This window comes from Zalophus californianus, chromosome 8, assembly GCF_009762305.2.
Source record: "Zalophus californianus isolate mZalCal1 chromosome 8, mZalCal1.pri.v2, whole genome shotgun sequence".
Lineage (NCBI taxonomy): Eukaryota > Metazoa > Chordata > Mammalia > Carnivora > Otariidae > Zalophus > Zalophus californianus.
The window spans coordinates 110,671,541-110,696,177 of NC_045602.1; the positions used below are offsets into that span (position 1 = coordinate 110,671,541).

Below are 24,637 nucleotides of genomic sequence, written 5' to 3' on the forward strand. Positions count from 1 at the left end.
CACCACTGAGCTCCAACTAATGGTCGGCCCTGAGGATAGGACTTTATTCGTCTGGGAGCTGCTTGTAGTCAGCTGGGAAAGCAGAGGCTTAGAGCTGAGTGCTCAGGTGCTGCTGGAGCACAGAGGGGCACAAACCCCGGATCAGAGGGTCTGGGTGAAGGATGACAGTGAGTTAGCCAGAATCTGCACACAGGGTGGCTTGGTGCTCCCACGTAAGGAACAAAAATGGAGAAGAGTCAACACAGGAACTGCCAGTGGAGAGAGGTGCAGAGAATGCTGGAAGACCGTAGGAAGGGACGGGAGACTCTGCAGAGACTGGGTGAACCTCTAGGCGGTGGGAGTGTGAGGCAGGTGCGCGTGGGTCACCCCATATAGTCACTTGGCTGGCAGCAGGATATGCCGCCCCAGAGCCCAGGACGGGAGCTCAGGGTTGGAGAAGGGCTGAGGGTCCGCCACATACCGACCCCAGGAATGCCCGGTCTCTGGGGAAGGAGAAAGAGGAGCAGCAGAGGCTACAGAGTGAGGATAAAGGGAGTGACTAGTGGACACAGAGTGGGTCTGTGATGAGCGGTAAGAAAGGAATCTGTGGGGATGAAGGGTGGAAGAGGGGAGAGTGAGTCAGGAGACTATCAGCCTGGGGGCAAAGTGCCTTTTTTTTTTAAATTAAAATCAAAGACTTGTGCATTTGGTGGTGATGGTGGTGGAGTGTGAAGGAAACTGAACAACCAGGAGTGCGCTGACTTAAGTGAGGTCTGAGCACAGTGGGCACTGGATGCCTCGCTCCCTCTTCTGAGACATCCTCACCGGCTCTAGCTCCAACTCTGTGGGGCACAGCCAACTAGCTGAGGGGCAGGCACTGGATGAAGCAGTCACCCCAGCTGTTCCCACATGATTGTTCAGTGTGAGCCCTGATCCACTTCCCGTTAGCCTTGACTAGTTCCTGTTGGGTTTATGTCTCTTGTAACCATACAAGTCCTGCTTGAAGACATCTGTTCAGCAGCCAGATGATATTTAAAATATTGACCCAGGGGCACCTGGGTGGCTCAGTCAGTTAAGCATCTGTCTTCGGCTCAGGTCATGATCCCAGCATCCTGGGATTGAGTTCCGCATTGGGATCCCTGCTCGGCAGGCAGCCTGCTTCTCCATTCTCCCTCTGTTGCTCACCCTGTTTGTGCTCTTTCGCTCTCTCAAAAAAAAAATAAATAAAATCTTAAAAAAATATATATATATATACACACTATATATATATATATATATATATATATATATATATATATATATATATATTGGCCAAGGGGCGCCTGGTGGCTTGGTTGGTTAAGCTTCTGCCTTCAGCTCAGGTCATGATCTCAGGGTTCTGGGATCGAGCCCCACGGCAGACTCCCTGCTCAGCGGGGGGTCTGCTTCTCCCTCTGCTGCTCTACCCTGCTCATGCTCTCTCTCAAATAATAAATAAAATCTTAAAAAAAAAAAAAAATGGCCAAGCCACCAAGCAAATCAGCATGGACTTCAGCAGCAAGTGGCCAGGCCACGCTGGTGGGTAGGTAGAGGTACTCAGGCCTTCTGTAGGAACCCTGGTACACACTGGTGTGTAAGCTGCTCAACACCAGCCCTAGCAACAGGAGGTAGGCAGCCTGCTGGGACGTAGGGAGGCAGCGCAGGGCACATGATGGGCTCTCCTATCAGTCTGCCATGTAGCTTGCTGACCCAAGGCCTGCCCTCCTCCATCTGTCAGGACTTGGTCATAGAGGCACCAAAAGGTAGTTTGCAAAGAGCCAGGGTCTCCTTCCCAAACATGGTACCTCTCATCAGAAATCCTTCTCAGATCGCTTAATTTACTCATGCTTCTTTGAAAACCACCGAGTTTTGAGTTTATCGCCGCTTGGAGTTCTTTAGTTCTTACAGAAGGACCAAGTACTTCTGATGCACACTCACTTCTCAGAAACTTGCAGAGGTGGTCTGTCACAGTGGCCCTGCCTCCCGTAGGTATCCTATGTGGTGGTGAACTTGGCTCCCATCTTGGAGCCACTGCATCTGTTCACCTTCTGTAGGGTTCCGAGGCCTTCTGTAATGTGGCTCCATGTGACCTTGCCTCCTTTCACTCATCCAAATTTCCAGCATCCCTTGGGTCCAGTTCAAGTCCCAACTCCGCCAACAAGCAGAGCAGCAGTGACCTCTGAGTGTGCCTCCACGGTCTAGGCTGGGGTGCCACTTCTCGACTCCTGACGGCCTAAGTCGCCCAGGGCCTGCCCCTGCTCCTTGAGAAAGGCCCCATGGGCCTTAAGACTCTCTCAACCCCGTACTGGCGGCTGTGCCAACTAAAGATGACATTTCCCAGCATTCCTGTAGTCACACAGTGTAGCCTTATGACTAGGTTTGAGCCAACAGGGGGGAAAATGTAAAGAAGAGCTTTTGCTTCATGTCCTTAAAAACGAAGTTGCTTTCTCTCCATTTTCTTTTCGCTTCTCCATGGGAAAAGACAGTGATCCAGCTTCAGCCATGAGGACAAGAATAACATTCTAAGGGACACTGGGACCAAAAGACAGGAGAACACTGGGTCTCTGGACTGGGCACCCCATTACATGAGAAATAAATGAACATCCATGTTATTTAAGACACAAACGCTAGACACTTTTGTATAATGTTAGGCTTGATATCAAGTTGGGATTGAAGACGCCTACCATCCTGGCCTCTGGATCTGAGGCACTTCCACATAAAAGTCCTGGAAACGCAGACAGATATAAAAGGAAACAAAAGCTATTTAATCTAGTAAGTGTGGATATAAAGACTTATCCTGGACAGAGGACACAGTCCAGACAGTTTTATAGCAAAGCACCAGGGAAGTCGGACTGGCCTTAGCCAGCTACCTCCTCTCTCTTCCATGCCCCTGCGCTAGGGGGGCAGTGAGGACGCTGACCATGTTCCAGGGAGCAAGGCTGGCTGGGATCAATGCACCAAAGATGTGCTGGGAATGGAGGGTGGGTCCTGCCAACTAGCTGAGAGCTGGAGAGGCTGTGCCAGCTGGAAAGGAGTTGAGAGGACAGTGGCTCCTGAGACCAGTTGAGACAGAACACTAACAGCAGGGCCAGGCGTGGCCTAGGAGAGCCTCAGCCTTGGTCCGGCTGCCCCACCCCAGACAAAGGGAGACGCGTCCTCAGGGAGTCAAAGCTTTTATTACCTGATAATCCCTAGTGTGGTGCCAGAGATACCGCTCTGGTCCCTTTACTCCCCACAGTGGGTTGTGGTGGTGATGGGGAGAGGCTGGGGAGGGGAGGGATTATTTACAGAGCAGGGAGGGAACAACAGCCTGAAAGGGGTGGGGGAAAGGGGGCACCAGGACAACCAACTTCCTCAAGAGCTCTGAGAACTTTGTGCTTTTTTTTCTTAGTTGATGCTGAGCTACCTGGAATTAATTTTGTGTTCCTTCTTTAGGAAAAGATGTCTAAACCAAAGAATAATACAGCCCAATTTCCAGGCAGAGGATTTCACGATATCAATCCAAACATCACACTATTTAATTCCCCAATAAAACATTGGAAAAAGGACTATCAGTGCTAACACATTTACATATAAAATCTCCACCTAATAGGTAATAGAAGCCTATGTACCAATTTCTAAAACAGTTATAAGATATATACACAATTTTGGGTATATTAACAAAACAGAATATTACAAAATATTAAAGGCAATTTTCCTGTCCACCGATCTCATCACCTCTTACTTGAAGTTGGCATAATCTGAGAATGCGTCAATATATTCCTGCACCACCTTGTAGCAGAACTCATACTGTTCCTGCAGAACAAAGGGAGGGGAAAAAAACCAACGTTACTGAAGACAACAAGGTACCTGCAGTTCCTGACAGGCCTATTTTTTAAAAAAAAAATGGAAACCTGAGGGGAAGTGGATGTTTCTGGGCTTGTACCTGAGTCCTGCCCTGCCTGCCCGAGTTCTGACAGCATTCCCCTTCTGGGCTGAGTACAGCTAATTTTGTCCAGATGGAGGTGACCTGAGAGGAAGATGTGGCCCTAGGCCTGCAGCAGTCAGATGTGAGTGCACTGGGCTGGTGGACCAAGCAGGCGGGGAGATGACTCTGTGTGGCCCGCATCTCACCATGCTTGCCAGGCTGCAGGTGCCCTGGCTCTCAAAGCCTCACCAACTCCCAAACCTCTTAAAATGTATTTTTCTTTCCCCTCAGGCATGTCTAGCTCTCCAAGGTTCTGGTGCCCTTCTGGATGCTTGTCCCCATACCCAGTGGTTACTGGTCACTGAGACAGTCGGGAGCCTGAGAAGAGGATGCACTCCTGAGTCTTCCTACCCCAGGACCCACGGAGAAGTGCAAGGCCCCGTGGGGGCACCCGAGCACCCCCTTCTAGCCTTCAGAGAGGCCACTCTTACTGGTGACAGGGCTGTGCCCCTCTGCTCTGTCACCAAGGCTCATTCTATCTGGGGTACCTTGGGGAATGATGGGCCCCCTGGAAGAGCCTCCCCCTTGAGATGGCCCTGAAAGAGAAGGGCTGTGGATGGGTGGTGGTGGTGTGGGCAGCATACCAGTGTCTGGACCATGTGTGGCCTCTGTAGCCGCAGGCTCTTGACGGTCTGGAAGACATCCAAAATCCCCTCCGCTTTCACCCGTTCCAGGACTGTGCTTAGGGCACAGAAGGTCCCCGTCCGTCCTGCCCCCGCGCTGTAATAGAGCAGACACATCTGTTACAGCCCACTGGGCTGGTAAGGTGAAGACAGTGTCAATGAGCACATAAAGGCCGAGGTGGAGGTTGGGGCTCAAGGGAAGGGCTATCATCTAATGGAGATGCTGGGGTGAGGTGAGGGCAGGGGCCCATTTGCTCCTCTCTCCATAAGCCCCATGCTCACACTGCTCTGGGGAGGAAGGGGTACCCCCGCTGCCCTTCCTGTACGTTCCACTTTGGCTGCCAAGGGGCTCGCCCACAGGACAGTGATGAAGAACCTTACTGAGCCTTCACAGTCTACCTACAAATATGCCTGAATTGCCCTCATCTGCTGCTCACTCATGTTGGGATTCTAGTCTCTTTCCTTTCCTGATAATCCCTGCTCTTCTGTGCTGTGTGTGTGCACTGATTCTTTTCCATGCCTCTCATTTGCTTCCTAAGTCCCAGGAATCCAGACTCTGACTCTGACACTGACACTATCTACCCTGTTCAATGTCATCAGTTGATTCACCAGACCCTTACTGAGTGCCTGCTGTGTGGCAGGGGCTGTGGTGGGGAACAACACCTCCAGACAATAAGATATGTAGTGTGGGAAGGAAAAAGAGGAACAGGGGTTCTAGGCAGGGTGGTCAGGGAAGGTTCTCTAATAGGGTGTCACATGAGCAGAGACCTGAAGGTGAGGGCAAGGCCCAACAGCTGTCTGGAGAGGAGTATCTCAGGCACAAGGCAGGATGTCTAGGTGCGGAAGCTCTGTAGCTGAATCTGATGGATGGAAGGACACGATAGAAGGAGAGTGGTGGGTGAGGTCAGAGCCCTCTGGGAGAATGCCAATCCCCTGGTATACTTCCTGCCTGGCCTGGGTAAGAGCCCTCAGATCAAGTTGGGCCTTATGAGCTGTTAGGATTCTTTTTTTTTTTTAAGATTTTATTTACTTATTTGTCAGAGAGGGCAGGCAGAGCAAGAAGCAGCCTCCCCGCTGAGCAGGGAGCCCCATGTGGGACTCTGTCCCAGGACCCTGGGATCACGACCTGAACCGAAGGCAGACGCTTAAATGCTTGAGCCACCCAGGCGTCCCTGTTGTTAGGATGCTAAGTGACGTGGCCTGACTGAAGTTTTTAGAAGAATCTCTCAGGCTGCTGTGTTGCGACAGGGAAACACGTGAGGCCAGTATAACTCCTGGGAAGAGGAGGTGGTGGCTCAGACAGAGGGGTGCTGGTGGAGGGAGTGAGAAATACCTGATTCTGAAACTACTTTCCATGTAGAGCAAGGTCGAACATTAGATGTGCGTATGTGAGGAAATGAGGAGAACAGTATGGCTCCGAGGCTTCTCATCTGAGTTAGCTGGGGGCCTGAAATGCCACTCACTGACTGGGGTAAGGCTGGGCAAATAGTAGACTTAGGAAGAAAAACGAGAAGTTCTGATCTGAACCTGAAGATGCCAAAACTGAAGATGCCAAAGTGGAAATGCTGAGTAGGCAAGTAGACATATTAAATCTGGAGTTTAGGGAGAGGGTGAACTGGTGATAATGACCACAGGAGTTGCTACGAAAGCCAGGAGACAAGATGGGCTGCCTAGGGGAGTGGCTGTTAGTCAACAATGAGGTCCATCTGGGCCCTGGACCTCAGATGGAGAGGAATCAGCCAATGAGGACATAAACCAGGAGAGAAGCTATGTTGAAAGCATTCCACAGAGAAGTGACTGGTTAACTGTGCTGAATACTGATGAAGGTCAAGGGTAAGAAGACAGAAGGATCTCTGGACGCAGCAATGTGGAGGTCACAGGTAGGCCTCACAGGGGCAGCTGCAATGGAGTGTGGAGGGGAGAGGTTAACCAGAATGGGGCTCAAGAGAGAGTGGGAAGAGAGGAACTGGGGAGTTAGTCTGGACAAATCTTTCTTGAGAAACTTTACTATTAAGGAAAACAGAGAAATAAAGGGGTACCTGGAGGGGAATGAGAGGTAAGAGTTTTTAAAATATTAAGATGGGAGAAATTATAGCCCATTTACACGAAGATGGTAGTTATCCAGAGGAAAATCTGATGATGTAGGATAGTGAAGTCAGGTCCCCAAGGAGACAAAAGGGGATGGAACTGATGTCCAAGAGGAGGGTGGCTGTGGCAGACAGGCCCTACCACGGCCCCCAGATCCCTGCCTCCTGGTGTTCATGCCCTTATTCACGAGTGTGCGCGGGATATGTGTGCGCTTCGAACCAACAGACAGTAGCAAGGGGGATGAGATGTATGTAACTACATGTATGTGATTATGCTACATGGGATCATAATGCCTGTCTTGAAAGGAGACACTCTCTTGCTGGCTTAGAAGAGGCAGGCAGCCACACTGGGAAGGTCCAAGTGGCAAGGAACTTCAGCCCAGCAGCCCGCAGGGGACTGAATGCTACCAAAAACCAAGTGAGCTTAGAAATGGATCCTTCCTGGGGCACCTGGGTGGCCCAGATTGTTAAGCGTCTATCTTCAGCTCAGGTCGTGATCCCAGGGTCCTGGGATGGAGCCCCGCATCGGGCTCCCTGCTCAGTGGGGAGTATGCTGCTCCCTCTCCCGCTCCCTCTGCTTGTGCTCTCTCTCTCGCTTTCTCAAATAAATAAAATATTAAAAAAAAAGAAAGAAAGAAATGGATCCTTCCCATTTGAGCCTGATGGGACCATAGCCCTGGCTGGCTAACACCTTGACTGCAGTCTTGTGAGACCCTGAAGCACAGGACTCACCTAAGATGTGCTCAGATTCCTGATCACAGAGACTGTGAGATAAATGTGTTGTTTTAAGATGCTAAGTTTGTGTAATATTATTACACAACAGATGATTAATGCAACTGGCTTCAGAGAGAGGTCAGACAACTCATCCACTGAACAGGAGGGATGCAGGGTCCACAGCACCAATGCAGAGAGATAGGCAGCTATGTGCTAGGAGCACATAGAAGTTCTGATTGCTTCTCCTTTCTTAGTCAAACAGAAAACACCGTCCTCTCTCAAATATGAGGACAGAAGAGGTGCTGATGGTATCTAGGTTTGAGAGGAGGTGTGAAATAATCATCTAGGACAAAGGCTGGCAAGCTGTTCTGTAAAGGGCCAGACAAGCAATATCCTGGGTGGCCTTCAGAGCCCAGCGCCACCACCATGTCTTCCGGGGCCCAGCGTGAACGCCCTGCAGCACCTGGTGGAGCAGCTCAAGCTGGAGGCTGGCATGGACAGGATCAAGGTCTCGCAGGCAGCTGCAGAGCTTCAACAGTACTGCATGCAGAATGCCTGCAAGGATGCCTTGCTGGTAGGTGTTCCAGCTGGAAGCAACCCCTTCCGGGAGCCCAGATCCTGTGCTTTATTCTAAAGGCTGTAAGGAAGAAGTTCACTGAGGAATGCTTTTAAGCACAAAGTGATGAATAACTAACTGCCTCCAAGTCTCAAGAAAACACTTTTCTCCAGACAAATGACTCTTAGATACTTCAGACCTTTCCTTGGCCTGGTCCTATAGCCAAAATTCTATAGAAATTGATGAGTTTCTACTCAGATAAGGAAACTGGGTGAGGGCGAAGACTTTAGATAATAATGGTCAGACTCTTTTGGTAAAGTGCTTTTGTATTAAACAAAAATGTTACCACCAAGTACACCTCTTTCATAAGTGAATTACTGGTGTTTCTATAGCCAGAATATTATGTTTGTTGTATTTATTGGATGTTTACATTTTGGGAAGGCAAACATTTTTGTTTGTTAAAAAATTGAATATTTGTAATTTGTTGCTCCTAAGATTTTTATACCATAACAAAACTGTTCTTTTCTCCTGAATTTACAGTTTCTAAATGAAGACAAGCAAGTGTAAAACATGGGGAAGAATAGGCTTTATTAGTCAAATGATGTCTTGATTTTTCTAAATGAGAAGATTGCTTTATTTTTAACACTAAACATGGGAGCTGTTTCTTAGCAAACTTGTTTGGAAAGATTCATGTTGTGTTGTGTATTAGATTGCCCCCTCTTGTGTATGAGCAGATTTGGTCTTTGTCTTCTTAAGTTCCTCTACTTTATAGTTGTGGTTGTACTTAAAAAACAAAAAACAAAAAAACACACCATTGTCTCATGTCTTAAAAAAATGTTTAAATGTGTTACTCAGAACATTGCAAATGATTAAAAACAATGTGAAAATATTATGACCTAAATAAATTCTTAATGTCACAAGTGTTTAAAAAAAAAAAAAAAAAGAAAAGAAATATCCTGGGTGTTGCTGAGAAGAGACAAAATCAGTTCTAACCGTACAACTCTGACTTCCTATGTGCTGAGCAGCAGTGTGAGGCACGGAGCGCTCCATGTCTGGTCTCAATTCTGTTGCTGGAGCATGAGAGCAGCCAATACACACACAAATGGGCATAGTTGTGTTCCAATAAAACCTTACATACAGACACCCGAAATTTGAATTTCACACAATCTTCATGTCATGAAATAGTCTTGATTTTTAAAAAAACATTTAAAAATGTAAAAACAGGGGACACCTGGGTGGCAGAGTCGCTTAAGTGGCTGCCTTAGGCTCAGGTCATGATCCCGGGGTCCTGGGATCCAGTCCTGCACTGGGCTCCTTGCTCAGCAGGGAGCCTGCTTCTCTACCTGCCGTTCCCCCTGCCGTTCTCTCTCCGACAAATAAATAAATAAATAAAATCTTAAAAATGTAAAAATAGTTCTTGGCTTGCAGACCCACACAAAACCAGGTGGTAGGCCAGATTTGGCACTGCACCCTAGTATGTCCAGCCGTGGTCTGGAAGAATGGAAGGTACAGAAGGATAGGAAGGCAGCAGTAAGGGCCAACCATGAGGTCAGTGGTCAGGAATGTAAACTGAGGCCTGTAACCCGATGCTTCTCTTCAGCCACACTCAGCAGCACAGTGCAGATGCAGGCTAGCTAGAGAATCTGGGATTTGCCAAGAAAGGGTGACCAAGGGAAAAGAAAAAGTGTAGGGAAGGAAATATTTATCTGGGCAGTCCAAGGAATCCTTTTTTCTTAAATTTTTAGTTTAATTTTTTTAAAAGTAATCTCTACCCCCAATGTGGGTCTCAAACTGACAACCCCGAGTTCAAGAGTTGCATGTTCTACTGACTGAGCCAGACAGGCACACCACCAAGGAATTCTTTTAATTTTGCCAATCCAATGGGCACAAAGCACACTGCATTGTTTTCATTCTCATTTCTCAGAATATTACTAGTAAAGTGTAGCATCTTTCTGTGTCCACTGTCCATTTGTATTAGTTGGTGCACTTTGCCACTTTTTTCTTCAAGATATTTTTTAAATGCTTTATTTTTGTATAGGTAATAAATTATCATAGTTCAAATTTCAAAACAATCCCAAACAAGAAAAGGTTTCCTTCCTACTCCATTTCTTCGCCTTCAGATGCACTCCTGGGAAAGCACCAACGTCCTCGGGTCCTCGCCTGTCCTTCCAGAGGTATTTTTATGCACATACCAACAGAAATATTATGTTACGTTTTTTAAGTCTTTTATTTAATTAAATGATCTCTACACCCTACGTAGAGCTTGAACTCACAACCCCAAGATCAAGAGTCGCACATTTCATCCACTGAGCCAGCCAGGTGCCTGCCAACACATGTTCTTTCCCTATCTCCCATTTGCTTCTGTTTACAAAGCAATACATCTAGAGGATTAACCACACCCAGTATATAAGCAGACTCATTAATTTTTGGAGCTCCGGAGCATGAAATTCATAAACATAGCTTACTGAGTCAGCCCTCTATTAATATGTTTAGATAATTTATAATCTTTCACTATTATAAGCAGTACTTCAATTGTGGTGACTATTTCCTTTTGGCCAGTTGAAGCACATTTACTGGATACATTCCTAGAACTTCCTTTGCTCACTCTTCTGTTTCACCTTTGCCCCCCAAAACGAGTCCCCTTATCATCTTTCTTCTGTTAGTGACAGCAACCATTACCAGTAACCCTGATTTAAACTCGGGATACACCCTACAGCCTTGATTCCTCTTCTCTTTCACATCTATGTTTTCAGTCTTGCTCATTTTTCTTCAAACTCTTCTCAGAATAGTTGTCCTTTTCTCTTTTCCTGTGTTTCTTAAGGAGGCCAGACCCTCACCCCCACAGTGCCCAACCGGTCTCTCCACTGTCAGTCTCCCCCGCTGCTCGCCTCTACCCCATCACTATCCCAAATGCTCCCCAGCCCGATATTCTCATGTCACTGGTTCCCTAGCACTTAATGTGAAGTTCGACCACAACCCTCTCCCATTATCTGGCCCTATGCTGGCCACTAAACTTGACTGCCAGGTGCTGCTCCCCAGTAGCCTGCTTGTGTCTAGCTTTCCCCACTGTCGCTCCCCCTGCCTGCCTCTTATGGCCTTCCCTCCCCGCCGAGGGCTGGGGCGAGTGGTACCTGCAGTGCACGGTGATAGGGTGGTTCCCCGACTGCTGTTGTTGCTTCTGCACAGCCGCGATGATGCTGATCATGCCCTTCCCGTCGCTGGGGATGCCCACTTCAGGCCAGCCATGGAAGTGGAACTGCCGGATCTGCCGGCCCTTGTTCTCCTTTGGAAGAAGGGCGATCAGAGATGCGGGGTGGCCTGGCTTTTCCCTGTGGGAGGAGCCGCACCCCCAGCCACCTTACCCTGGTGTTGGTGACCAGGAGGTCTCTGACAGTGTAGCTCTCACATTCCTCCTCTTTCTTCAGCTCCACTGTGATGTCTCCGTAGGACACCACTCCATCAGAGGGCCAGTACTGGGCACATTTCTCCTGGAGGGACAGATGGGAGAGGGGAGGGGCTTGGAATACCATGTATGGTAGAGGTGGGGCTGTCCTTTGAGTGGCCTGCTCCCCTCTGACGGTAGCCACCTCTTACAGGACACATTCATCTCCAAGGTTATCAAAAACCCAGAGTCATTACATTACTTAATGTCACTCCAATTCACTTCACTAGGATCCTCACTAGGACGTCTACAGCTGACCCTTGAGTAACATGGGTTTGAACTGCATGGGCCCACTTATACACAGACTCTTCTGGATAAATACAGTACAGTAGTATAAATGTATTTTCTCTTCCTTACGATTTTCTTAATGACATTTTCTTTTCTCTAGTTTACTTTATTGTAAGAACACAGTATATCATACATAAAACATGCAAAATATGTGCTGTTAGTGTCATTGATCAATCTTCAGGTCAGCAGTAGACAATTAATTACATTTTTGATAAGTAAAAGTTATACACAAATTTTCTTTAAAGATTTTACTTATTTGAGAGAGAGAGGGAGAACACAAGCAGAGGGCGTGGGAGAGGGAGAAGCAGACTCCCCACTGGGAACAAGCCTGATGCGGGACTCAATCCCAGGACCCTGGGATCATGACCCGAAGTCGAAGGCAGTCGCTTAACCGACTGAGCCACCCAGGCGCCCCTACACGGATTTTTTTTTTTTTTTTAACTGAAGTATAGTTGACACACAATGTTACATATGTTTCAGGTGTACAATACAGTAACTCCGCAAGTCTATACATTTCACTATGCTCACCACCAGCGTAGCTACCATCATATGTCACCAGAGAACACTATTACCATACCACTGACTATATTCCCTACGCTGCAGCTTTCATCCCTGTGATATATGCAGATTTTTGACTGTACAAGATAGAAGGAGGGGGCTGGCGGTCAGTGCCCCTAGCCCCCGTGTTGCTCAAGAGTCAACTGTATATTTAAAAACTTAACTCCCATACTGACATAATCACTTAACCTTTTCGTGTTACTAAGTTGCCACACATGATAGGATCTCTGAAGAGCTCTGACCATCACCTCAGCTATGTCCAACACTTAATGGCACGGTGGAAGGAGAGGAACGTCTTTGCTCCAATTCCTTTTCTCCCCTTCTCTGCCCCCTTGGGGTGTTTCTACCTTGCAGAGATGCTTACATATGTCAGACTGCTAATCCAGAAAAACTGAACCCCACTGACATGCCAGCCGGCCGTGGTGCTTCACTAGAGCTCAGGCCACTGCATCCTTCCAACCCTTTCCTCTTGGTCTTCTGAATATGCAATGGCACCCCAATTTCTGTCCTTGCGAGTGAGTGGGGGATGGGTTATGGCCTGTCTTTGCTGGCATCTGGCTCTATTTCCTCCACAGCTATTTGTGGGCGGGGGCTGCCTCTGTTCACCTTTGTCTCCCCACGCCTTGCACGCTGCCTGCATGTGCTAGGCTCTCAGTAGCTGCTCAATGAATTTGTTCCATGTTTGCAGAACAAGTCAGGCTATACATACATAAATAAAACAATACAGTTACACTGTCCTTTTCTTCGGAGCATTTTGGGGAAGATCTTAAATATTTCACTACTGGTAATTTTAAAATCCTGAACCATAAATGTACTTCACAGTCATTGGGAAAACTATGAAAAGGAAAAATAAGAATCACTGATAGTCTCTTAGTCCAAATAAAATCATTAAAGGTCCATTTTAGTGACTCTTCTTGCTTTTCATATGTGTGATCATTCATTACCCCCTTTATAAATGACACTGAGCTCATTTTAAAACACAGACTTATCAAAGTGGTGGATCAGGGAACTGTCACAGACCAGTCTTTTCTACGTATACCCACTTGGGAGTTCTGGGGATGCTGTGAGGGTTGGGGCTCTGGGCCCTCTCCTTAACTAGAACAGTTTTAAAAAAATTCTAATTAAGGCTCTTAAACAGAGATTATGTTGGCTTTTACGGCACTGGTGGGTGGATTGAGTTTTGCTACCACAGTTCCCTCCCAACACTGCCCTCACACAGTTTACCAGCCAGGACTGAAGATGGGACTTTAAAACCATTGTACAAGTGCTGAGATTCAAATGGGCTTGAGAGAAATGGAGTGCATGAGCTAGAATCACATTATGACTAGAAAAAGAAATAGTATAGTCCCCCACTTGATGGCTTTCAGATATCTGAGACCCTAGTTGTGGAGGTGAGGCACAACAAAGAAAAGGGGCCAAATGGAAGAAGGCCATCAGGGACAGAGTTAGGGAACTATTAAGAGAGTCCTCTCTTAAAACTGTGGACAGAGAGTCAGTCAACAGTAAAAGCAAATGGGGAGCCTGCTGTGGTTACTCTAATGGGGACAACTCCCCAAGGTGATTACATGTGGTTGGGACCGACCAACCAAAAGGTCAGATCAATGCCGTAGAGTGAGTTTCAAGGTGGCACAGTTTTGTAGGTGAACAGGTAAGGAGACAAGCCTGGTAAACTTATGGCTTTATAAAGTTTATAAAGTTACTTTATAAACTTATTAAAAAACTTTTTTTAAGGTTATTTATTTAAGGGAGAGAGAGAGAGACAGAGAGCTAGCAAGCACACGAGCAGGAGGGAGGAGGCAGAGGGAGAGGGAGAAGCAGGCTCTCTGCTGAGCAGGGAGCCTGACGTTGGGTTCGATCTCAGGACTCTGAACTCATGACCTGAGCCGAAGGCAGACACTTAACCGAGCACCCAGGCGCCCCAGGGTTAGGGTTTAAGGGATGATGTACAGAGAAGCCACACAAGACAATTACAGATGTTGGACCAATGGCAGCAACTCATTACACTCAGCCAGGTGAAGATGACAGGGTTTAATTTGGCTCTCCGAGTGGGCACAACACAGAGGAAGCAGGCTGGACTTAAAAACAAAGCCAGCTATTTAAGAGAAAAAGGCAACAACTGAGGGAAATGGCAGTCCAGAGGTGCCTCTCATGGCTGTGGGGAGGCTGATGGCAGGAGTGGGGCCAAAGGCAACAACACTAGTTCAGGAGGCTGAGTTAAGCTGCTGGAAAGGAAGGTTTTGAGCGAGGTTTTGGAATACCCAACAAGAGCTGCTTCAGTTTAGAGACCTATTGGGGTGACCTTCTTCTGGGCAAAAGGAGAAGAACCCCCTTCCTTAAGAAGCAGAACGTGGGCCTGAGGAATCCAGAGCAGGGGGCAGCAGTGACTGTACCTATTGGTGCCCAGGGCTATGAAGGCCTGGGGATCCTGCTAAGGAGTGAGATGTGAGAGCACAGAGCTGGAGACCAGGCCTGTGCAGAACACAAAGCAGTGACAAAACGGGACCCTCCTGTCAAGGAGTAGGCTGTGACCCATCTCAGAAGCCATGCCCCGCTTAGCAGCTAGATGGCAGAAGGAATGAGGGGAAATGGAAACTAGGAGATTTATTTATTTATTTACATTGTTTTTAAAGATTTTATTTATTTGAGAGAGAGAGAGAGAGAGCACACAAACAGGGGGAGTGGCAGGCAGAGGCAAAGGGAGCCTGATGCTGGACTCAATCCCAGAACCCCGGGATCATGACCTGAGCTGAAGGCAGTTGCTTAACCAACTGAGCCACCCAGGCACCTAGAAACTAGGAGATTTAAATTAAGCAAGTGAAACTGTGAGAAAGAAGGACCCAATTCAAGTCTTGGGACTAGATGTCAACATGAAAGGCTCCTAAATTTTGTATGCTGGGTAGACTTTCCCTCACAATCTCAGGAAGCCCAAAGGGGATTTTAAGGAGTGACCATAGTTAGAATTCTATTTTTCTTTTTTTTTTTTTTTACAGATTTTTTTTGAGAGAGAGAGAATGAGAGATAGAGAGCACGAGAGGGAAGAGGGTCAGAGGGAGAAGCAGACTCCCTGCTGAGCAGGGAGCCCGATGTGGGACTCGATTCCGGGACTCCAGGATCATGACCTGAGCCGAAGGCAGTTGCTCAACCAACTGAGCCACCCAGGCGCCCCTAGAATTCTATTTTCGAAATGATCTCTGGCTGCTGGGTGAAGGAGTGACTAAAAGTGGGTGGGAATGGAAGTGGGTAGATGGGCTGTCAGGCTCCTGCAGTGGCTCAGGTGAGCGGACAATGGTTTCGAGGAGGGGTCCGTAGCTGTGCTGGAGAGAGGTGGACATGCACAGCATATGTCAGATCTCACGGATGTGGGAAGGGAGGAGGACGTGGGGACCGAGGAAAGGGGAGTGATGAAGGTAACTACTAGACTTCTGCCATGAACAACTGGGCAGAAGGCGGGACCACTTACCTAGATGGTTAAGAGCGGGGCAGACTAGTATGGGGAAGGAGGAAATCATGTTTCATCTGGGCCAGGTGGAGTTTGAGATCCTTAACAGTCATGTGAAGATATCCAGTGGGCACGTGGATACACTAGTCCACAAGCGGGAAGTGGGGGCTGGGTTAGAGACACAGATTTGGGGTCTTCTGGCATATAAACAGCATTCCAAGCCGCAGGACTAGATGAGGTCCTCAAGGGATAGCGTGATAAACAACAGAGGGTTAAGGCCTGAGTCTAGGACACTTCAGTGATTAGAGGTCACAGAGAGGAGGAGGAGGTGGTCACAAAGAAAACAAAAGTTCTGCCAGGCCAGCAAGGGGTTGATATCAGGCAATTCAAGCGAAGAAAGAAAGTGTTTTGAGGAGGAAGGCGGCGTTCAGTATTTCTGATGCTGCTATAAAAGGACCGAAAAGACAAGAGAAGAAAGGCCTTTAGAATGGCAAGAAGGCAGTCACCACTGATCCTGACTCCAGCACTCCCAGAAGGAACAGGGTGAGGAGAGAACTTGAAGGGAGAAAGCCAGCTCTTCAGAGGAGTTGTGCTGGGATAGAAGGGGCGCAGAGAAATGGGGTACAGAGGGAAGGAACTGAGGGACAGGAGAGAGATGTTTGTTTTATAAAGACAGGAACGCAACAAGGCACAGGCTGGCTCGGGTAACACAGCGGAGAGGAACTGCTGATGGAGGCGAGGGAGGAGAAGGGCGGCCCGAGAAGGCAAGAGGGCAGTGCGCAGGCACAGCGGACAGGTGGACTGAGAGGCCGAGGAACCCCCGCCCACTGCAAGCGGAGAGAAGGTGAGAGACTGGGTACGGATCGCAGGAGGCTGGTTGCTTGAAGGAGGGAAGATGAGTGTGTTCTCATCTGATGTCTGAAGAGGAGACTGAGCCAGGTTGTGAGATAAGGTGCCAAGAAAATAAAAGACCAGGAGGGAATAACGGATGTTAGCAAGGGAAGGATTATAATGATGACAAATCCTAAAACCTCCAAAGAGAGTAAGGAGGAAGGTGAGAACACAAGGTGAGTCAGGGGCTGAGGAAGTGGAGGAGTTCATGGCTCTAAAAGAGGACTTCAACCACCTCTACTTTGACCTCAGTCTGTATTTTCTGATTAAGTTTTTCTCTCCAGCTTCTCTCTTAACTCAGGTAAAAGACCTGGCAGGCAGAGCATCTAGGGATGGGAACTGAAACTGCCCCTCAAGCAATGACAACTGCCCTGACCTCAGCAAGACCCCACATGACTGGACTGACCCCAAGACAGTGATCGACCTGACCGTTCTGCCCACCTGCACATACCCACTGACCTTTGTCCCACAACTTCCTTATATGAACCTAGAACGATTCTCAGCACTTTGGACACAGTCTTTGAGACAGGAGTCCGCAGTCTTTCCAGTGCTGGCCTCACTGAAATAAATTCCTCTTCTATTTCACCTCTACTGGGCTCTCTGCTTTTGGACTGTCAGTGGCAAGTGGCCAAATCTGGCCTGTTTGGGAGCCGTGGAGCTCTTGCACCCTCAGGCCCCGATCACAGCTCTAGAGACCTGGTGAAGATAAAAACTTATTGGAGTAAGAGGAGGGAAGTAGTGAGGTGGACACTCAGCAGATGGTAAGCAGGGCAGGATGCGGGGTGCCTGGTGCTGAGATCCCAAAGGCAGCACAGATATAGGCAATGACTTGAGTGGGTGGCTGAGGGAGCTGAGAGGCTGAAAGACCAAGTGTAAATGGATCACCTGCATGGATACTTATGCCTTCAGGAGAAGCAGGCATAGGGGTCACCAAGGGGCAATAAGCCCGGTGTTAAAATCATCAGTAGCTGAGGATGGGAGACAAGAATAGGTGCTCAAGTCCAGTAGCAGAATACTTGGGAACAGGGCTTTAATCTCAGATTTATGTTTTCAAGTTATGGATTCTAGATAATGATATCCTAAAGAAGGTGCAACAAAAGCTTTTGTGTCTTTTCTCCTGCTGCCTTTAACCTCCTCCTCCTAGACAGCACCTAGTGCCTTGCATGGTCTGAGGCTGGCGTCTAATGCGTCTCGTTCTACTGACTCTTTAGATAAGTGGAACACAACCTTGGGTTGGGCTGACCCCATGCAGAAACCGCTAGAACTGCTCTGCCCACTGGGATGAATGGTCCAACCTAAGCTATTGAGGGAGCAGGCTTTACCAAGCATGTTGGCGGACACCTCTGGTTAAGATGGAGCGGGGAGTCGGGGGAGCGGGGGAGAGAAACAGGGAGAAAAGAGGATTTTAAGTTTTAATTCTCTTGGGATTTTAATGTATATAAAATTGATAATTTAGGATTAAAACTTTTTCCTTGGGACTTTAAAACCAGGTGTGGGGAGTGGTGGTGTCATGTTGTGTAAATGTAGATACCTTTCACTGTATCATTTAGGCTTGCGAGATGGAACAGAAAAGGGAAATCCTGTCTTGGGGGGCAGAGAGGCCTTATAAAGAATGCCATTAATATCCTGTTCTGATTCATTTCAGAAGCTTCTGAGGGTAAGAGCTGCTGCCTATTTCATGGGCCCTGCAGAGAGGCAATAAGGCAGAGTAGTAGGTAGAGGGGACTGCAGGCTTGACCAGTGGGTATGTGTATGTGCATGGCCCTTTGCCCCATCTCCACCCTTTACTCTCACCAGGTTTCCTTCAAGGACGGAAGAGCCTGAAAATCTGACGGGACGAAGTTGGGGTATTCACTGGGTCACATTTTACTGCAGGGCAGTGGGCTGAGAGATACTTGTGCTTGCCATCCCAGCGCTTCTCCCTGCAATATGGGCCTGCCCATCATAGATCTAGAGGCGGGCAGTGTGGGGATAACCTCATGCAGGTCCATGGTTTATCTGTACCTTCCATCTCAGCTTATAAGAGAGGGCCAGGAGACACACACCTAGCTTCTGGTGACACAGTAGCTCCCTGCCCAACTGCAGAGCCAGGAACTGTGCCCCAAACTTCTCACCTCATCAGTATTGTTATTAATGATAGATGAAGACCTATGAGGTATGTCTGTTGATTAGGGACATGATAGAAATCTGGAAAGAATAGCTAATGAGTCAAATGATTAAAACTGAAAAAAAAAATCTTGACATACAGAACATCAGGGTGTGCAAATATGTATAAAGCTGTATCAAAGTTAAACTGTACAAGTACAGAATGGAGAAGGTGTAGCTAGTAACAACTAACGTAAAATATACTGAGTGATTTTTTTTAAAGAGTTATTTTTTTAATTATTTTTTTAAGATTTTATTTATTTATTTGAGAGAGAGAGAATGAGAGACAGAGAACATGAGAGGGGGGAGGGTCAGAGGGAGAAGCAGACTCCCTGCCGAGCAGGGAGCCCTATGTGGGGCTCAATCCTGGGACTCCAGGATCATGACCTGAGCCGAAGGCAGTCACTTAACCAACTGAGCCACCCAGACGCCCCCTGAGTGATTTTTTTTAAAGATTTTATTTATTTATTTGACAGAGAGACACAGCGAGAGGGGGAACACAAGCAGGGGGTGGGAGAGGGAGAAGCAGGCTTCCCGCCGAGCAGGGAGCCTGATGTGGGACTCGATCCCAGGACCCTGGGATCATGAATGACCCGAGTCGAAGGCAGACGCGCAACGACTGAGCCACCCAGGCGCCCCTACTTAGTGATTTTTCAATTGGTTGTAAATTCAGTGAGTCATAAGCAGGTGCCATCTTAATTCTTCACCCTGTCACCATGCCACCTCTTCACTATCTTTTGGGACAGACCCCTTGTCACCATCAGTGCTGAGTCCAGGTCATTAGCAGCACTGCTTGTGGTGTGCTCGTTTCTAATCTGTCCTCCTCACTGAGCCAGAGGGACTTTCAAAAAAAAAAAACACAAATCTGATATTGTCAAGGGCTCTTAAACTGCTCTATAAGGTCCAAACTCTTCACTACGGCTCAGAAAGACCTTTATCACCAGGCCCTTGCTGGCTTCTCCAGGCAACTTCTCTCGATTCTGATCCCTGTTAAGTCATGTGCCAGGCATAAGGAAGCACCCATTTACCGCGCTGGGCAACCACAACGGAGTGTTTAAGATCCTAACACTGTGTGAACACAGACTGTGCCACCCAGCGTACAGCGGGAGGTGGAGGCAGGAGGCAGGCAGAGAAAGAGTGACCCCTGAGATGGAAAGTGCTCAGTAGAGGCTGTGTGGTTGTGACTCAGGAACAGCAGTACAAGATTCTCTACACTGAGGGGGGGCTGACCCAAGGGGGCCTCTAAGGTCCCTTACATTCTGAGTTCCCAGACAATTCCACTTTTTAACTGACTTGAGGATGTTTTCTTTAAAAGATTTCCTTGTTACTGAATGTTAACTTATAAATTTCTTCTATTATGTCTCAGGTTCTACTGTTTTCTTTTCTGTAGTCTGCAAGGAGGCAACTCATCTTCCCACAGTATTCTGGTTCATTTTTCTGACCTGGAAGGCAACCTCTTCTTAGGGACACTCAGGAGTTCCACATTAGATCCTTGGTCTGGCTCTGCACCCCTCATTTCACTAGCTCTGCCCTGCCTGGGAGGTGGGAGGAGGAGGTGTTGCACAAAGCTAGGCTCTGGGTAAACCGTCTTCAGGAGAGAGGTAAGAGGCAGGAACTGTCTGGGGGCTCAGACCACACTGCTCTTCCAGTCCTGAGAAGCTCCTGATTGCTCAGATCAACTGCTCGGATACGGCTCTTTGGACAGTTTAAGCCAAACACAGCTCCCCTCCACCCCTTTTCCTGTGCTCTCCATCTCCCACAGCCCAGGATCTCGTTGAGCTCACCTGGCCTCTCTCCTCCAGTTCTGTTAGCATGACGATAGAGCAGGATTTCCACTCCCAGATCATTCGCCAGAAGTCCTCGATGGTGTGGAGAAGAGGACCCTGGCTGGCGATGTAGGAGTCCTTCTGTCGGTAGCCCTGTGGAGGCCAGGTCAGTGGGAGAGTAAGGTGGTTCAATCAGGGAGGGGCTAGCGAAGACAGGCCACTAGGATGGGATGGGGCTGCTTGGAGGCAAACTCATCCCAGGCGGAACTCCCCTTTGGCCAAGGACCAAACCCTGTCTGACATGCTAGTCTCTTTCTATGAGGGCAAGGGAAAGGGGGGTTGGAGCTGGGATAAAGAGAGTAAGAATGGGAAAGACCAGAGGCTTTCAGCCCTTGGCTGTGGTCTGTGCTATGAATTCTTCCCTCCAGTTATTACTGTGGTGTGTGCCCTCTGTCTCCCCCACCACCTGCTCTCTGGGGCCTGACAGACCTAGTGTGCAGGCTGCGTATTGGTTCTGTATTTGATGAACTGACACAAGCACAATCCTCCAAGCACTGGGAGGGTGGCACTGCAAGGCCCAGCCAAATCTCCACGGAGGGTGGGGAGCTCTGGGGACACAGCCACCACTTACGTCAATAAAGGATGCATTCACGTAGTCCGTGTTCTCCTCACCCCTCTTAACTGGAATGATCACTCTGTTGAATTCATCTGCAGGAAGGACAGAAGCTGTGGCTCCCCAACATCACCTGTCCTCTCCTATCTCTCTTTCAATCTTTCCTTTCCACCCAGGCCCTGGGTAGGTATAATCCCAGCTGGGCAACAACGTGCCTGTTCCCAGCCCAGGAGGGAGAAACCTTTTGGCCTTTGTGCTTTTTTCATCTCCAGAAGCCACTAAAGAACTAAGAGCAATGCCCTAATTCTGGTCTCCAAGCTGATCATGAATTAGTACCTGAGAAGTGGAAGGAGGGACGGGGCACTAAGGCTTTGCAGTGGGGAGAGAGTTCTTACATGGAATGATCTGTAAAACTCGGTTCTTCTTCATGTTGGCTGGAAGGTTTCCAGTCCGCATCTTGTCATTCTGGATTTTGATTGATGTTAACTTCTGAATGGGGAAGGAAAGGGGAAACGTTCCTGATGCCTGTAACTTGGCAAGATTATGCCTGTCAGACCTGCATATTCAGGCTAATCTGGCTGCATACCGCTCCTCACTGGAGCCCTGACCTCCACTTCCACATGTTCTTGCTGGAACACCGTTTTTTCAATCATAAGCTCAGTGAACAAGCCAAGAGTGTTTGGGAAACACTGCCTTGCGGGCTCCTTGTGAACCCTTCTGGGATTCCCTGGGGCTGAAACTTTATGATCCTGGAGCAAGGATTTTAGCTTCATAGGAGGGAGTGTGCCTGCCTTTCCTCTCTCCCTGATGTTCCACTCCAGAGGCTATCTTGGACTCTTTAGAAAACCTTATTCAAATGCCCGTGCTCCCTTCTCCTGATTCTGAGGCTCCTTCTTGACCCTTGCTACTTAAAGTGCAGCCCATAAACCAGCAACTGTCTCATTGCGTTAGAAATGCAGAATCTCAGGCCCTAACTCTGTTTTTCCCTGCCAAATCAGAACCTGCATGTTAATGCAGGTTAATGCATGATCTACGGTAATTCGTGTGCACATTATAGTTTGAGAAGAACTGTTTTAAGGGATGCGTTTTTTCCCACTGAGACCCAGAATCTCTTCTTCTGGGAACAGTTATATTGCCAAGAGTGTGACAAATTCCTTCGGTATGCTGAGAACCACTGTCTAATGGCATACAGCAGAGGTCAGCAAGCTATGGTCCCTGGGCCAAATCTGGCCTGCTGCCTATAAATACACTTGCATGGAAACACAGCCATGCTCATTTGTTTATGTAGCAACCAGGCTGCTTTTGTGCTACAGCAACAGTGTTAAGCAGTTGCAACAGAGACCATATGGCCTGCAAAGCCTAAAATATCTACTGTCTGGTGCTTACAGGAAAGGTCTGCTGCTGCTGTCCATTGTAATACATACAATAATATACCTGTGTGTGTGTGGGGGGGGTGGTTGGGGTGGGCTGGGGGACTTAAAAAAAGAAAAATACCACTGCCAGTTTTTTGTTTTTTTCTTTTCTCCTAACACAACCCAAGTAACTCTAAGTGCAGAACAGGTTGAAAACAACTAGGTTATGAATAAAGGTCCAGAAACCCACCGCTTTAACCATGCACATATCTTACAAGGGGATTCCCCATTTGTTGCTAAGTCTCTAAGAGCCAAGCATTCAATATTCCCCAGAGCACATGGATCCTTCAGTCTGAAAGAGGGAGTTCAGCTCCAACTCACCTTAAACTCCTCCTCTAATCCATTGTTGCTGGTCCCTGGGATTTTGTTGTAAATTTTCTGCAGATGTGTTTCTAGAGAGGTCACTTCTAGTTCTGTATCTCCATAGAGATAATGCTCCAGAAGGGCTTGGTATATGAAGACGTACTGCATCTGAAATGCCATGATGCCCGAGTTCCCAGTTACACACAGCATGGTCTCTGGGGTGCCAGATGACCCCCTCCCACCCCCGATTCACTCCAGTCCACTTCTCCCTTGACCCTAGCAGGTATAATTATTCACTCTTGTCCCGGTTCCGTGAGGTAGGACTTCAAATGCATGAATCCCGCTGGGGGTGCTTAGCTTGGGAGGGAGGGTCCTATTCTGGCAGCCTCCTAGAGTGCAAGCCTGGAGAGAAGGACAAATCCAACTCCCGCTCATTCTGACAGCACAGACTGAACAGTCTGAAGGGGATGTCAAAGTCTGGTGACACACAAAACCTGGGCCAGCCTCCCTCCCAGTGCTGTGTCCTTTGAACCCCATGTCCCAACCACAGGGCTGATCCTACTGTTGCTCCTGGACAGGGCTGAGCTGAGTCACAACTCTGTGGGCACTGGTTCTCTCAGCTGCCTGCATGCGTACTTCTCTCAGAACCTGTTCCTCATCCTTCGAGTCTAGGGCAAATGACACCTGCCTTCCCAACTCCTCTGTTAATACATAATTTTTAAGGGTCCTTTATCACAGTGCATGATGATCGTTTACAATAACCTAGGAGGCTGAGTAATCCACGAGGCTAGTAAGTGTTTTGATCCTGGAATGCCCCCACCCTCGCCTTACCCACAAATCACTCACGTCTGTTTGCACCATCTGGCAGCGCTGTGCCCGGATCCGGCTCACAAAGCCATACACGTCCACTTTGCGCTCTGTATGCATCATGTCCAGCATGGCATCAATGACAACAAAGGTACCTGTACGCCCTACACCCGCACTGTAGCCAGAGAGCAGGGGTGTTACTGAGATGGCCAGCATGCCTTGTGGGAGCATACAGGGAAGGGGTAGCATAGGCCAGGACTCTTCCTTCAGGCCATTACATTCTAATTCTGAATGGGGAATAGCTGGAACACTCATGGAGCCAACAACCCCCCTGTACTCTGGACTCCGTACCTTTAGTTATCAGGACCAGGGAACCCTGACACTTAGAAAGGTGTGAAGGCTCCAAGCACACAAAGCAGCACTCAATCTAGCTTTCTGGCTTCATAGCAGTGGTCTCCCCACCCCCAGATCTTGAAGGACTGCCCTTCCCTCTTTCCTCAAAGGCTCTATACCCAGCACAAAAACTTGAGGAGTCTCTCTGGCTGCTGCCCTGGGACCCTAACAGCTTATCTGCTCTGTGTTAGCCTCCTCTCCTCAGCCAGGGCCCCTGTGCTTTCCTTTGCTCTGACCATGGGAATGGAATATAGTATAAGCGGGGAGCCAAGGGTCAGCCACACTGACCTGCAGTGGACCACGATGGCCCCTGCATACTGAGGGTTACAGGCTTTCACCTTCTTGAGGAACTTGAGCATGCCGATAGGGGTGAAAGGCACCCCAAAGTCTGGCCAGCTGGTAAAGTGGAACTGAGTGATGAGGCGCTGTGGCTTCCTGTTGGTCACGTCACCCACCTGTGGAGTGAGGAGATCCTGTGCGTTGGCCCTGATAACCTGGGGTGGGGCAGTGCCAGGGGAGGGGAGGAGAGGGGAGGGGAGGCTTAGGAGCCAGGGCCAGCTGTGGTTGTCAGTGACAATGGGGAAGTGAGAGTCTGTCCCAAGGAAGAGTTAACCATGGGGATAGGATCTCTTCCCA

At 48.4% G+C, this 24,637-nt stretch overlaps 1 protein-coding gene across 7 annotated transcripts in view; it reads right to left on the reverse strand.

The window, feature by feature from the left end:
- Nucleotides 1–3,154: 3,154 nt before the first annotated feature.
- PTPRA (protein tyrosine phosphatase receptor type A) overlaps nt 3,155–24,637 on the reverse strand; it is a 159,295-nt gene continuing 137,812 nt past the window's right edge. For 5 of the 7 annotated variants that reach the window (XM_027621779.2, XM_027621783.2, XM_035728809.1 and 2 more), the window contains 10 exons: nt 24,290–24,495; nt 23,648–23,783; nt 22,820–22,969; nt 21,482–21,575; nt 21,105–21,181; nt 20,492–20,626; nt 11,307–11,432; nt 11,076–11,227; nt 4,549–4,684; nt 3,155–3,792 (listed from right to left, as the gene is read on the reverse strand). In XM_027621779.2, the coding sequence (XP_027477580.1) occupies nt 3,718–3,792; nt 4,549–4,684; nt 11,076–11,227; nt 11,307–11,432; nt 20,492–20,626; nt 21,105–21,181; nt 21,482–21,575; nt 22,820–22,969; nt 23,648–23,783; nt 24,290–24,495 (1,287 nt within the window). In that variant the 3' untranslated portion in view covers nt 3,155–3,717. The remainder of the gene's footprint in view (nt 3,793–4,548; nt 4,685–11,075; nt 11,228–11,306; nt 11,433–20,491; nt 20,627–21,104; nt 21,182–21,481; nt 21,576–22,819; nt 22,970–23,647; nt 23,784–24,289; nt 24,496–24,637) is intronic. The other 2 variants (XM_027621785.2, XM_027621784.2) reach the window with 1 other exon arrangement.